Here is a 13,123-nt window from a genome sequence, read left to right on the forward strand (position 1 = left end):
TGAAATCACAACAAAAACATTACTGTTAAAAAAAGAGCCAAATTCTCCTATGTTGAAATTATGCTGGCACAAAAAGTACTGAGATGTAAAAGTGTACCAAGTTCTAAAGTTTGGGTTCAAATTCGTATCAATAAAATTTTGATTGTTTACTTGGCAATTTTTGAAATAACTTTAAAAATCGGAAATTAAAAGAAAAATTGTCAAGAGAACAATCAAAATTTTATTGATACGAATTTGAACCCAAACTTTAGAACTTGGTACACTTTTACATCTCAGTACTTTTTGTGCCAGCATAATTTCAACATAGGAGAACTTGGCTCTTTTTTTAACAGTAATGTTTTTGTTGTGATATTTTCTTAACTAAATCGCATAAAAAGGTGAAATATTGCAACACACCTAAGAAATTTCCAAAATTTAGAAAAGCTATACGCTTAGTAAAATATATCCAAACATTTTTCAATAAATAAAAAATGGTGTGAAGTGATTCTATTTTAGTACACGAAAAAAAAAAACAATTTTTTCAAATTATGTACCAACCTTAAAACATGAAAAATTTTTGTTTTTTCATTGTAAAAATTGTCATTTTTCACTTTTCTCAATTGACCATGCTCTAACAAATTAAATCACTTTTTTTCGTTAGGCCATCCTTAGTTGAAAAGTTAAAACAAAAAACTTTTATTCCAAGTACCAACTTCTTAAAAATCTAAATTTGTTTTTTGCAATCAATTACCTACCATGCTAATTCCAACAATTTACATCACATTTTTTTTAACAGAATTTCAAGATTTTACTGTTAAAGTAATGTTATAAAAATTCTAACGCTTGTAAATTTTCTTCGAAGTCAAACTTCCAAACAAGTTACCAAAGGATAAACGTAAGGTCCTATACATCATTTTAAAAAAATAACAGTTCACAACTGATATTTTTATTAATCTTATAACTTAATCAAATTGCAAAAAAATTCAATTTAAGACAGAAGACATTTCTTGACTCTCCAAAATTATTTGGCTTCTTGGGTTGGTCGATCATGTTGATCAGCTTGTTCTTTTTCTCGCTTCCTTTTCCTTTGTTTGTATAAATCTTCCAAAAGCCATCCCGTAACCACCATAAAACACATCGCATTCATCCAATGAAGTACAATTATGTAATTTGTGGCATCACGAACGAGACCTAAAACAAACAAAAAAATCCTTATCTAAAAATATTATTCCCAGTAAACAACCATATTACCAATTATAGGTCCACAAGTTAATGTAAATATTCCCGACAAAAGTAACTGCAATCCAGCTGCAGCAGGTAATCTCTTCAATGGAACATATCCTGGTATTATAAGATTATAAAATATCACCATCAAAGCTTTGCATAAGCCAATCCATGCAAAAGCTATCAGTATCACTGTAAAATTTCTACTATGCGCCACAGCTACTCTACCCAAAGCCATTCCAATGATACCTCCCAAAAAGAACACCTTATTGCCAAATTTCATTCTTCCAGTTATAAATGGAATTAGAAACCTCATTCCCAAATCGAATACAGCCAACATTGACATAGCAGCAGCAATATGGCTGTTATCAAAGCCAAAATCACTCAATATGAATGGAGTCAAAATGGCAATGTTACTTTCTGTAAAATTAATAACAGTCAAACCCATAGCCAAGTTGACAAATGTGAAATCTTTTAAAAGATCAAGATCGAAAAATATTGAGATTCTTTCACAGATCGAGGGTTTCTTTTCCTCCTGATCTTTATTATCTAGTTCTTTATCAGACTTTTCTAAGAGCTTTTTTTCTTCTGAAGGCAAGGAAAGTTCCTTGGATGGCAGTTCTTCTGACAGAGGCTTACCAGCCTCTGTTTCCTGTGGTAAATTTTCCGAAGTTCCATCTAAGATCTTGTAATTTACTTTGGAACCATTCAGAGACTTCTTTGAACCAAACCATCCATCTTCTTGAGTTTTTGGCATCATTGGTGTTTCTAGTAATTCATCATTTTCAGGAACTTTCTCTGAAACCTTTTGTCCAGCTTCAGGGTTTTCTTTCAGTTTCTTTACATGCCACTTGACCGGTTGATAAATAAATGCACAAGCTAGATTATGAAGTGACAAAGCACTGTAAAATAGAACAGCTCCAGCAACATTATATTGATTGATAAGAAATGTGGAGAGATATGGTAGGACAATAGGTCCAAAACCACCAACAGTGAATTTGTAGGACATGGCAGTTCGTCTTTTCTTTTTGAAATATGTGTTTACAGCTAAATTAGATGAGGATACCATCAAACTTCGACCAAATCCTAAAATGAAATCAACATAATTTTACTGATTTTTACTGATTTATTAGAACTTACCGTATATAACAGAAATGGTTAACAGATATAAAATAAAAGAATCTGCTCGAACTGTTGCTAACAGACCAATAAATATTAAGACTGCTCCAGTTATGGCACATTGTCGATATGTGAAACGTCGAAATAGTGGACCATTAAATAGACCTAAAATGGAAAAAGGTTTTTTTAGTTTCAGAAAGAAGTGTTACTCCTTTGAGAATAATCAAAAAAATCCACTAGAAATATTTACCTACATAAATTTATTATGTACCTGTAAATGCAGATACAGCTTTTTGGGTATTAATTATAGTTGTCATCTGCGAACTACTTATTCCTAATTCCTTAAATCTATCCCTGAATAAAATACCATATTGTTGCATTATAGGAAATGTGACTAACTGAAAATAAAAAAAATATGGAAACAAAAAAATCAGTTTTACACTCTGTTTCACATGACTAAGGAAATAAGAAAAACATTTCTTAATGGATAAATGAGAAAAGGACGATTGGATTCAGTTAGCGCGAGTGAAAAAACGGTTTTTTAAAAATTATATATTTGGTTAAAAGCAAAAGTACCACTCTTATCGAAAAATGGAATAAATTAAAGTTGTTGATAATTAAAATATCTACATTCTACAACTTTAATTTTTTTTGACAAAAAAAGTTGGATCTTGAAAAAAAATTGTTAAAATTTGTATATTTATGTTTAAGGTCAGATTAAATTTTGTTTAAATCAAAATGTAACAAACATTTAATCTTTTTGATCGGGTGGCAATGGTGTAGTGGATGTAGTGCTTGACTGCTAATCTGGAGTTTGTGGGTTGGAGCCCTACCTCAGGCAGCATTTTTTTCTTTATCCCCCAGCTAGGTAGACACCCGTGGGACTATATGAGATAATAATCAACTTATTTTCAATTCACTGTACCAACAAAAAAATTCTTTCCTATCTTTCTATTCCTTCTAACTAGTACCGTGCAGTATGCATTTAAAAAACCTTAGACCTTACAGGCAAATAGTTAAAATTATTATCATTATTATTATTAAAATGGCTAAGTATTCAATGAAAAATGTTAATGAAAAAAAACTTTGACCTTTGAAAATATTAATACAGAATTTTTGAAGTGAAAACTTCTTTAGTATCGTAGTGATTTGAAACAAAATGAAACGAAAACGCGACACGACTTCAACTTGTTATAACTTTTTTGTTTTAATAGATAGATGAATGAAATTTGTATTGTAGATAGGTAATTAAATAATATATTATTGTACAAAATTTCAATTAATTTCATATTCAAAATTCGGAGATAACGGTAAAAAGATGTTCTTTTCCAACACACGTTATATCTTTTGATCTAGTGAACATACAAATTTGATTTAACTTTAATACGCATGCTGATAAAATAACCTTTTATTTGATATATCACACATAACGTTACGTGCTCTACAAGTTACACAATCTTAAATTGAAAAATTAAAAATACCTCAAAACACCTGTTGGCGATGACCAGCTCTCAGTGTAGGAAGTACCGTAATCTCAGTCTGGAAATTCGACATGGTTGACTTTAAAAACTTCTAACTTCTCTTGTAGACATCTTTGAAATAAGATTTATACATCATTATACAAGGTGAAACAATAAGCTTTCACATGGTATAAAATTTTTTATAGGTTGTCAAACAAAAAAATTGATTTCAAGCATGAGAACATAAAAATAAATGTTTTTTTTGCGTTTTAGATGAAATTTCATCGAGTTTAAAAAATTCTAGCTCTTTTTGTAGATGTCTCATACACTTGATCGATATATATATTTTGAGCTAAGACAATAAACTTTCAGATGGTGTAAAAATTTGTATAGGTTGTTAGGGAAAAAATGGATTTAATAGCGTGAGAAGATAAAAATACGTGTTTTTTTGCTTTTTTTGATGGAAATTGATCGAGTTCAAAAAATTCTAGCTGTTTTTGTAGATGTCTCATAGAACTGATCGATATATATATTTTGAGCTTCGACAATAAGCTTTCAGATGATATAAGATTTATATAGGTTGTCATATAAAAAACATGGATTTGAAGGTGATAGAATAAAAATATGTAGGTAGATTTTTTCTATTTTTTTTTTTTTTTTTGCAAGAAAAATGAATTTTTAAGGTTTCACTTCTACCACGTGTGAATTGCACACATGATTTTTTTTTTAAGTCTAGTCCCTAAGCTGCTGAAGCGAAACGAAAAGTAAAAAAAACCCACCCAGTTTTTGCATCCCCCAACCCACTTCCGGCCGATTTTTCATCTTATCTCATCTTTTTTTTTAGTTATTTGCACTGGTCTGTTAAGTAGGTACCTGCTTAATTTCAAATTAAGATTTCAAGGTTTTAATTTTAAAAGATGAAATAATAAACAAATTGTTTTTCAAGTTTTCGAGAAAATGCGAAAGCTATATCAATAGCTTGAAAATTTTGTATGAAAATTTTTCAGAGAGATATAAAAAAAAGACTAACTTTCAAAATGTGTACAAATGGACGCAAAGACGTACTGACAATAAGATGTGATTTAATTAAATTTTCCTTCTGTTGAGTAAGGTGATCACTAAAGATTTGTTAAGTTAAATCACACAGCACGGAAATGGCAGATTAATAAAAAAAATGTATATGACTTTAAACCATATTATGTATATTTTAATGAAAAATAATACCTTTCTTAATACATATGTATATAAACTAAACATTTACAGTCAAATGCACTTGACTTAAACCAAAGCAAAATCCAGATGTATTTAATGCTATTCCTTTAAACAAGTTCGTTAAAAAATTAACTTAACTGAAAAACCTGTTCAACTAAAACCTAAGTTTTTTGTGATTTAACTTAAGTGGGTTTGACTATAGTAAAAACCTTAAAGTGGGAAAACATAAAGTAAGGATTTAAAAAAATAATAAAAAGAGGTAATTTTCATTCTATTTAAATGATTATCTTAGTTTATTCAAGTCAAATTGTGTTCAGACTCTTATAAAAGTACAAAGCTATTTCTTTTCTATTACAAATAAAATAAATTGCACGACTGGGGTAGCACGTACTTGCTCTTCTGGTAAAAGTTACTCTAATGTTAAAGTTTTTCATTGAACAAAATAAGGGAAAATTTAAAATTTGATATTTTCACGGAATTTCGTTAGTGGTGCTTGGTACAAAAAAATATAAAATCTGTTCTTATAAATATAAATACCGTTTTAAATGATCTTTTACAAAAAACTATGTATGCCTATTTATTTCTAGTATAAAAAGGAATTTTTAGAAAAAAATTTTCGAAAATCGTTAGAGCCGTTTTTTAAAGAAATAATTTTTTATATAAAAAAAAACTTTAATTTGTCCTCTAGGGAATCACCCAAAACTGTTAACTACCAAGTTTGAAGAAAATCACTTTACTAGTTTAGGCTGTACCTCGAGGTTCTTACAGACAGACAGACAGACAGACAGAATTGCCGGACCCACTTTTTTGGCATTCTCCATCATCGTAATGTCATGTAAAATTGTTATTTCGAGTTCGATTTTTTTTACGAATCCTAAACTTGCCCTTAGTACCTATATGTATATTGCAAGTAAAAAATATTATACCTAATATAAATAATATATTTATTACAAAAAAAAAAAAAAATTTGCATACAAAAAATATTTATTGGAACTGAAAAAAATTTGCATAACAAAAAAATTTGTTTTGCAACTTAAAATTAATATTTGCATTAAAAAAATATTTATTTTAAACAAAAAAAAATTCGCAAATAAACAATTTTCTGCATTGAAAAGAAACCCGATGCAAAATGTGTGCATTACAAAATTTTTTTTTAGTATCCGTCGAATTTCTTACAATTTTGGCTATTTGACCATACATTAGATTCAATATTATACTTAAAATAGATAATTTAATTCTTATAAATATTTCACTTACAATACATACTCCAGATGCAATGGCCACAAGCCATCCCCATCCGCCATCTGGTGCAACAAAATTATCACCCAAATCACTTTTATCACGACGAAAGTTCTTCTTTTTGATTGTTTTCAAACGTAGGGGTTTTGATATGGGATTTCGTTTATGAATGTTTTTATGGGCGACATTATCGCTTTTATCATTTTCATTCATAATACTTTATTAGTTGCAGTTAGTATGGTTCGATTTAGAAAAACATCTGAAATAGAAATGCAAAATAAATACAAAAACTGAAAACTTTTACAAAAATAATTTTAATTAACTTGCATAAGTACGCCTCCAAACAAACAAAAAGTATACCGGGGGAATTGAACTCTAAGCCTATGGCGAGACAGTCAAACACTCTAATAAATTTGAAATTCGCGTAAACAAATTGGACTGAAAACACCTTCTTTTTATTGAAAAATTATTTTTTTATTTATCACCAGTCTGTTAACTAACTCACATGTTTTGACCCTTGTCAAATAACAATCATTTCTAAACGAGCTACAAAGAACAATGCATTAAAGTAAAACAATTTCAGAATTGATATTCCTTAACAATAAAAACCGTGAGCCAAAGCTTTTGCTGACATTTTGATAAGATTTAATAGATTAGAATTTAATGAATCTTGAGCGTAATTTTATACTGTTCTAGTACGATTAGGAGTAGTTTTGCTGATTAATCTAACTAAACTAAGAAATAAACTTTACGATTGTATATATTTTGCGATTACTTTTATCACAATGATTTTATTGAATATTTGAGCTGAGATTTTAGAATGACGCAGTGTATGATCTATATTTTATTAATTTACATGATTGTATCAACTTATTAAAGAACCTATATACAATAAACACTCTCGAGAGAAATTCAATTATTAAATGTAATTTGTAGGTACTTAATTTGTTTAACAATCGTGACTTCCTCAAATTAATTCAATTTTATCTAAAAAGCAATACAATATTTTTTGTTCCATTTTTGCAATAATTGTTTTGTATGAAAATAGAACAATGTTATCTTGAATTTTCAATAAGTCAAGGTCTTAAAAGGCTAAAAGTGTTCTCTATCTATAAATGCAAAATGCTTGTTATCAAACCAGTGCACAGTGGTGCTTTCTATGAATTTTATAGTCAAAAATAATTTGCATGACCATTTCTCATAATTATTTTAATAGCGAAATAACGTGACACAGCGACCGACGCGACATGGCGACACACAGTGCGTCGATTGTATGGAGATGTTGGAAAAAAATTCAAATTTTCAAAATTAAGTTGAGTTTATAAAAAAAAAATTTTTGTTAATGTAATAACAACAAGTTTTACAAACTGTAGCGAAATTTTCACACCCCCTGCCACGCCCACTTCTGAATATGATTATTGATATTTAGAAAACGGCTTGCACAATTAAAATTAAACTGAAAACTTACAAAATTTTACTACAAATCTTACTCTCATTATTTGTTTTTTTTTTTTTATTAATTTTCTGAAGATCTCTGACAACAGAAAATTGAACTTTATCATAAATTAACCGTCGATTCATACATTTAGACTTATTACCTTGAATTTGGCATTCTACTTGCTTCACATTTTATGATTTTTTTTTTATTTGTTTCCACTAATCGCCGCACTGTACGACAAGACGCAGGGAAACAGATCCACAACGGGAAAGGTTGACACAGGTAAACAAATTGACAAGGCCACAGGGTGCCCAAAATTTTTTATCGCTAGCCCACATTTAGTTCTAAAATTATAACAGAATAATTTTTTTTTTCACCTCAAAAATCACAAAAAATATTTTTTTTTTATTCAGTGTAAAAATTGTTGATTTTGCACTGTTGTTCGTTAGCCCAACCTAAGCCCAGGATAGTCCAATTTTTTATTCCCATATTCCACTATTTTTTTCAAAAGATACATATAAACAAAAACTCTTTTCATATCTGAATCCGAAAAAATTGTGATTTTTTTTCCCGTGAAAAAATCGTTAGTTAAAAACCGTGGTTTGTTTGCCCAAGGTTAGCCCAGGATAGCGCAACTTTTATTTTCGATATGCTACGCTTATTTAAAATTATAGAAGCATTAGTTTTTATTCACCACACACAAAAAAAAAATAGTACGCATACACCACAGTGACCCTTTTAATTTATAATTTAGAAAAAGTAAATTGACTGGTGTGGGCATTGTCTTTCAAATGTTATTTATTTGACTTAGAACTCTTACTTGATTAAATGTAGTCCTTATAACATTCCTGTTAAGAAGCTTAAGTTGATTTATTTCATTTAACCTTAAAAACCAAATAATACAAATATTTTTTTCAAGTGTAAAAATCATTGATTTTTTGGTTTGCCATATAAGCACCTTGAAAAAATACATGCTTAATAAAATCTATCCAAACATTTTTCAAAAGTAACAACAGTTATAAAATGATGTGGGAGGTGATTTCTTCTTCAGTATACGAATAAAACTTTTTAGACTTTTCTCAACTTATCTTGGTAATACCATCAAATAACATCACTTTTTTTTTCGTTAGCCCAGCCAATTTTTACGAAAATGTGGTGTGGGATTAATAAAAAAAAGGTGTAGTTCGAAATCAATATATCAAAATACCTTTGCTTTTCCTGCAGGAATAAAATTAAAAACTTCAAAAAAAAAAAAAAGAAAGTAATCAAGACCCTACGATCTTGGTGGTATTATAATTAATTGCCTTCTTTTGGCTTCCATATCCTTATAACTGTATTGCAAATATTGCCTACATTGATGTACCTTTACATGGTGCAAATGTTATAATTGTATAAGCTTGTAAGCAGTAAACCAGAAACTTAATTACTTTTCCTCAGAATTCTCATTTAATACACAACTACAAACTGCAAAGCCAATAAGTGGACACTAGCCCTATATACCTACGCATAAAGACTGATGTAGGTGTATGTTTAGTAGGTATACATACATGCCCATCAACAGGATCTCCCTGAAAATGAACTTTTTAAATAAAAATGTTGAAAAACTCTGTTTTGAACCAGAACATACGAAGAGAAAGAGAGGGAGAGCTGCTAAGGATTAGTTGGAATCATGGTTAACTCATTTGGCATAACCTTTCTCATCTTTGTATTCGAATATTATGTGGTATAGTAATACAAAATGCATAAGCCTTCATAATATGAGGGATATACAAGAGAGGGCGATGACTTTAAGGTTTCTCTGTGGAAAAGTTTCTTTTGTTTAAAATAAAGATTCTGGGAATGGTGATTTCAAAAGGAATATGATGGCAGACAAATGAGCTTTTGTGGTTCAGTTTTGATGGTTGAATTGTTATTATTGTGGCAGTTTATTTGTTAAATGTTGACATAAAATTCTGAAAATAGTTTTGAGTGTTAATCCTTTCGAGAATCAATCTTTTTATTTGCGATTATATTATGCAAATAAATGAATAGGTCCTTAATGTCTGTGTATATTTATGAGAATTTTCTGAGAAACTAGGCTACGAGTTCCAGGAAAAATATATTTGGTATTTTATTTTGATACAATAACTTAAAGGCCAGGTCAGTTTAGAAAACTACAGGATTAAAATCAATGTTACTTGCCATATATGACCAAAATGAAGAAAGTTGTTTTTTCTTGAAAACTGTTCCAACCATTTTGAATAAAAAAATAATGCATGACTGTGGCAATACTTTTGAAATTAAAACAAAATTTTTGAACCGATTTCAACGAAAATGTATGTTCGAAAGCTTCTTAGTAACTTCAAAATTGATACAAATTTTCAAAAATTTTAATTTTTGATTTTTTATTTTAAATATCTATTAAAATTTTTTTTCAAAACCTGTTACTGAATTTCCTTGAAATTTTTGTTTTTATGTGTGGTTAAGATATTTCCTTAGAATGGCACAAATATTTTTTTTTCAATTTTTATAAGTAGGTAAGTACCCATAAAAATTTTTTTTTAATTATATATTTTTTTTTAATTTTCAAAACAATTTTCAGCTTTAAAAAATGTTGCGGAGAGAACAAGTTGGTACGCAGAATGGTTAGATCTGGCTCTGCAGTGTGGTAGGTATGTCCATTAGAGTGGAGTGAAAAAACATGTTTTTCGATTTTCGTGTGTCCTATATTATCTATCGTTGATCCTTGACCTAAAAAGTGTACAGCCAAAATTTTAGCCAATTATGACAACATCTAGAGGTGGCGCACTTGACTTGACTTGAAAAAGAGGCTTATTTCAAAAACATAAAAACAACACTGATTTTAATTTTTTTTTTTATTTTATTTTTTAATTACATACATAAATAGACATAGAAGCAATAAATCAAATTAGCTAAAATTATAAATGTTTCTTTTAGCAGTCTTTGGGTACTCTTTTTGGCCAAAATAATCAGATTAGGTTTCAAAAAAAATTAAATTGGTTGTGTTAAAAAATGTACAATAAATTTTGTATCCTATTATAATAATTACACGGTGTTACAAAAATGAGGTTTCAAAATATACGCGGGCGGAGACCTATCAGGTTTTGTATAGCTAGTCGCACTGATTACGAAACCGTATTTGAAAATCCCCTAACACCCCCAAAATCTGGAGTTACGGGCAAAAAACGGTTTTTTGGACCTTCACCCATTGAAAAAATTCTAGCTTCGACAATTTTTTACCCATTTTCGATTTTTTTACCGTTTCTGATAGAAGATAAATAAAACCTTTTCAACAATGTATAAAACATGTAACTCGGTTAAATCACTTAGAATTTATAATCTGTCAAAGTTCAAAAATTCCATTTTTTTCGTCATTTGCCCAACTTCGGCATCAATTTAAAGTATATGTTTTCAAAGCAACATGCTATTTAAAAAATATATTCATAAACTATATCTATTTTCCAATCAATCGAGGTATTTTTTATGAAAATCACTCCAAAATTGGCTTAGAAAAAAAAAAAAATTTTCAAAAAGGCATCTAAATTTTATTTAAATATTTTTTTTTTTTTTTTTCAATAAATGATTTACTTATAAAAAATTAGTTTTTTTAACAAAGGCTCTTACTATTTTGAAACGTTTGTTTCTAAAAATAATTCTTAATAAAAGAAATGAAATTGCATACTTGTTTCTGAGCTCAATTTGATTTCAGATATTGTTTTTTTTTCCTTTGAAAAACGTATTTTAAGTTTTGTTTTTTAATAAATTTTCCAAGTTTTTATAAAACCTAATTGCTCTGAAAACGTTTTAGCAATTCGAACCCTTAGAGCAAGTTCGTGCCACACAGTCGTGCATTTTATTTTATATGTTCATATGTGTTTGTCAAAAAAATTTTGAAATTGTACTTTAACAAATCATTTCTTTTTATTATTAATGGTGGTTTCAATGAGTTTAATAGTTCATATTATCGAGGGACTACTGTACGTATATTATTTAAAAATAACAAAATAAATTTATTTTTTCTTCGTTGACTAGTCTATTTTATTTTCCAATCAAATCAATCAATAAAATTTAAAATTTGAGCTCAACCTACCCCAACATTAGAGATTTGGTTGGGAAGAATTTATATTTGCTGCTTGCTTATTGTACATACATATATTTTCAATCAAATTCATCTAGTCGTTTTGACAGCTCTTGTCAATCACATCATTTGATATAATTGAAGTCTTGACCGCAGTCTCGTGGTTTTAATTTCTGTTCTTTTATCAATTACATTTGATTTTGGTTTAGGTATATGGGTGTGGTACAAATTACCACAAAGTAAATGTTAAAGTTATCTTCTGAAGGAAGCTTAAATGTATTTTTGAGAAATTGTGGCAATAATAAGGGCTTTTAATTGAATTCTATATGAGTTGATTTTGTACAAAATTGTATTATCTTTTTTTTTTATATGTATATTTTTACCAAACTAAATATCTAGGAAAATAGCCTTAAAAAAATAAACTTAAAAAACATTCTTTCAAAATTCTTTAAACCGCGTTAACTTTAGCATTATTTCAGCTTTTCTACTTCTTTAAAAAAATTTAATACATTAAAACATGTTTCTTTAATTTTTCCAAAGTGAAAATATTCGAACAAGTTATAAGACACAAGGTAGGGTAAATTAGGGCATTATGGCATACCTAAGCACAAACTCAAATATCTTTACTACGGACTACAATTTTTACTTCAATCATTTTTTTAAATTAAATTTCATAAAAACGTAACATAAATAAATTATTTAAGAATAAAAATTCAAGCTTTTTAACAAAAAATAAATTAATTTAAAAATAGTCCAAAAAAAACCATATTGCCCTATGTACGGGCAATATGGCGAACCCCATTTACTTCGGAACCCTTTACTTTTTTTACGTATATTCTGCATTTCTGAAATATAATTGTTAATAAGTTTCATAAAATTAACGTTAAATTGAGGTTATTTTCAAATTTAAAAAAATGCAGAGTTACTTTTGAAATTAGTTTTACATAAGGGCATTATGGCGCAGTCGGGTATAATATAGCGCCATAATGCCCTTATTGCATCTGCGCCATATTGCAAAATATACACATATTCACAAAACTCCAAAAACTAAACACAATTCTTACTTCAGTTAAAATATAACAAGTGATATAACCAAACCAAAACTGTACTCTGCGTTTCACTCTTTACAACTAACACGTGCACTGTATACTTACCGAGATACACACAAACAAAAACAAAGATTTATTATATTGGAACCCAGAACCGGTATTTTTTTTTTGTTTTCTTTTTTGTTTGGCACACAAATAATAGCACTGACCTGCGATCGTCACAAGGCTAGTGTTCGCCGAAGGCCAAAGTTTCTGCATTGGTTTTATTTAAAAGTGAGTATTGGAAGTATGGTAGTTGAGAGGTGCGCCATAATGCCCGGTGCGC

At 28.8% G+C, this 13,123-nt stretch overlaps 1 protein-coding gene across 2 annotated transcripts; it reads right to left on the reverse strand.

The window, feature by feature from the left end:
* Positions 1-891: 891 nt before the first annotated feature.
* Positions 892-6,893, reverse strand: LOC129911457 (monocarboxylate transporter 1-like). 2 transcript variants are annotated; one of them, XM_055989268.1, is made up of 6 exons: positions 6,739-6,893; positions 6,252-6,492; positions 2,594-2,720; positions 2,344-2,487; positions 1,231-2,289; positions 892-1,170 (listed from the first exon to the last, which is right to left on the reverse strand). In XM_055989268.1, the coding sequence occupies exons 2-6, from the start codon at positions 6,444-6,446 to the stop codon at positions 1,001-1,003; spliced, it is 1,695 nt and encodes a 564-aa protein (XP_055845243.1). In that variant the 5' UTR covers positions 6,447-6,492; positions 6,739-6,893; the 3' UTR covers positions 892-1,000. The 2 variants fall into 2 exon arrangements, with proteins under 2 accessions (XP_055845243.1, XP_055845244.1); XM_055989269.1 differs by lacking the exons at positions 2,594-2,720; positions 6,739-6,893 and having other exon boundaries at positions 6,252-6,351.
* Positions 6,894-13,123: the final 6,230 nt, after the last annotated feature.

The sequence above is a fragment of the Episyrphus balteatus genome, chromosome 2 (genome assembly GCF_945859705.1).
Source record: "Episyrphus balteatus chromosome 2, idEpiBalt1.1, whole genome shotgun sequence".
NCBI lineage: Eukaryota > Metazoa > Arthropoda > Insecta > Diptera > Syrphidae > Episyrphus > Episyrphus balteatus.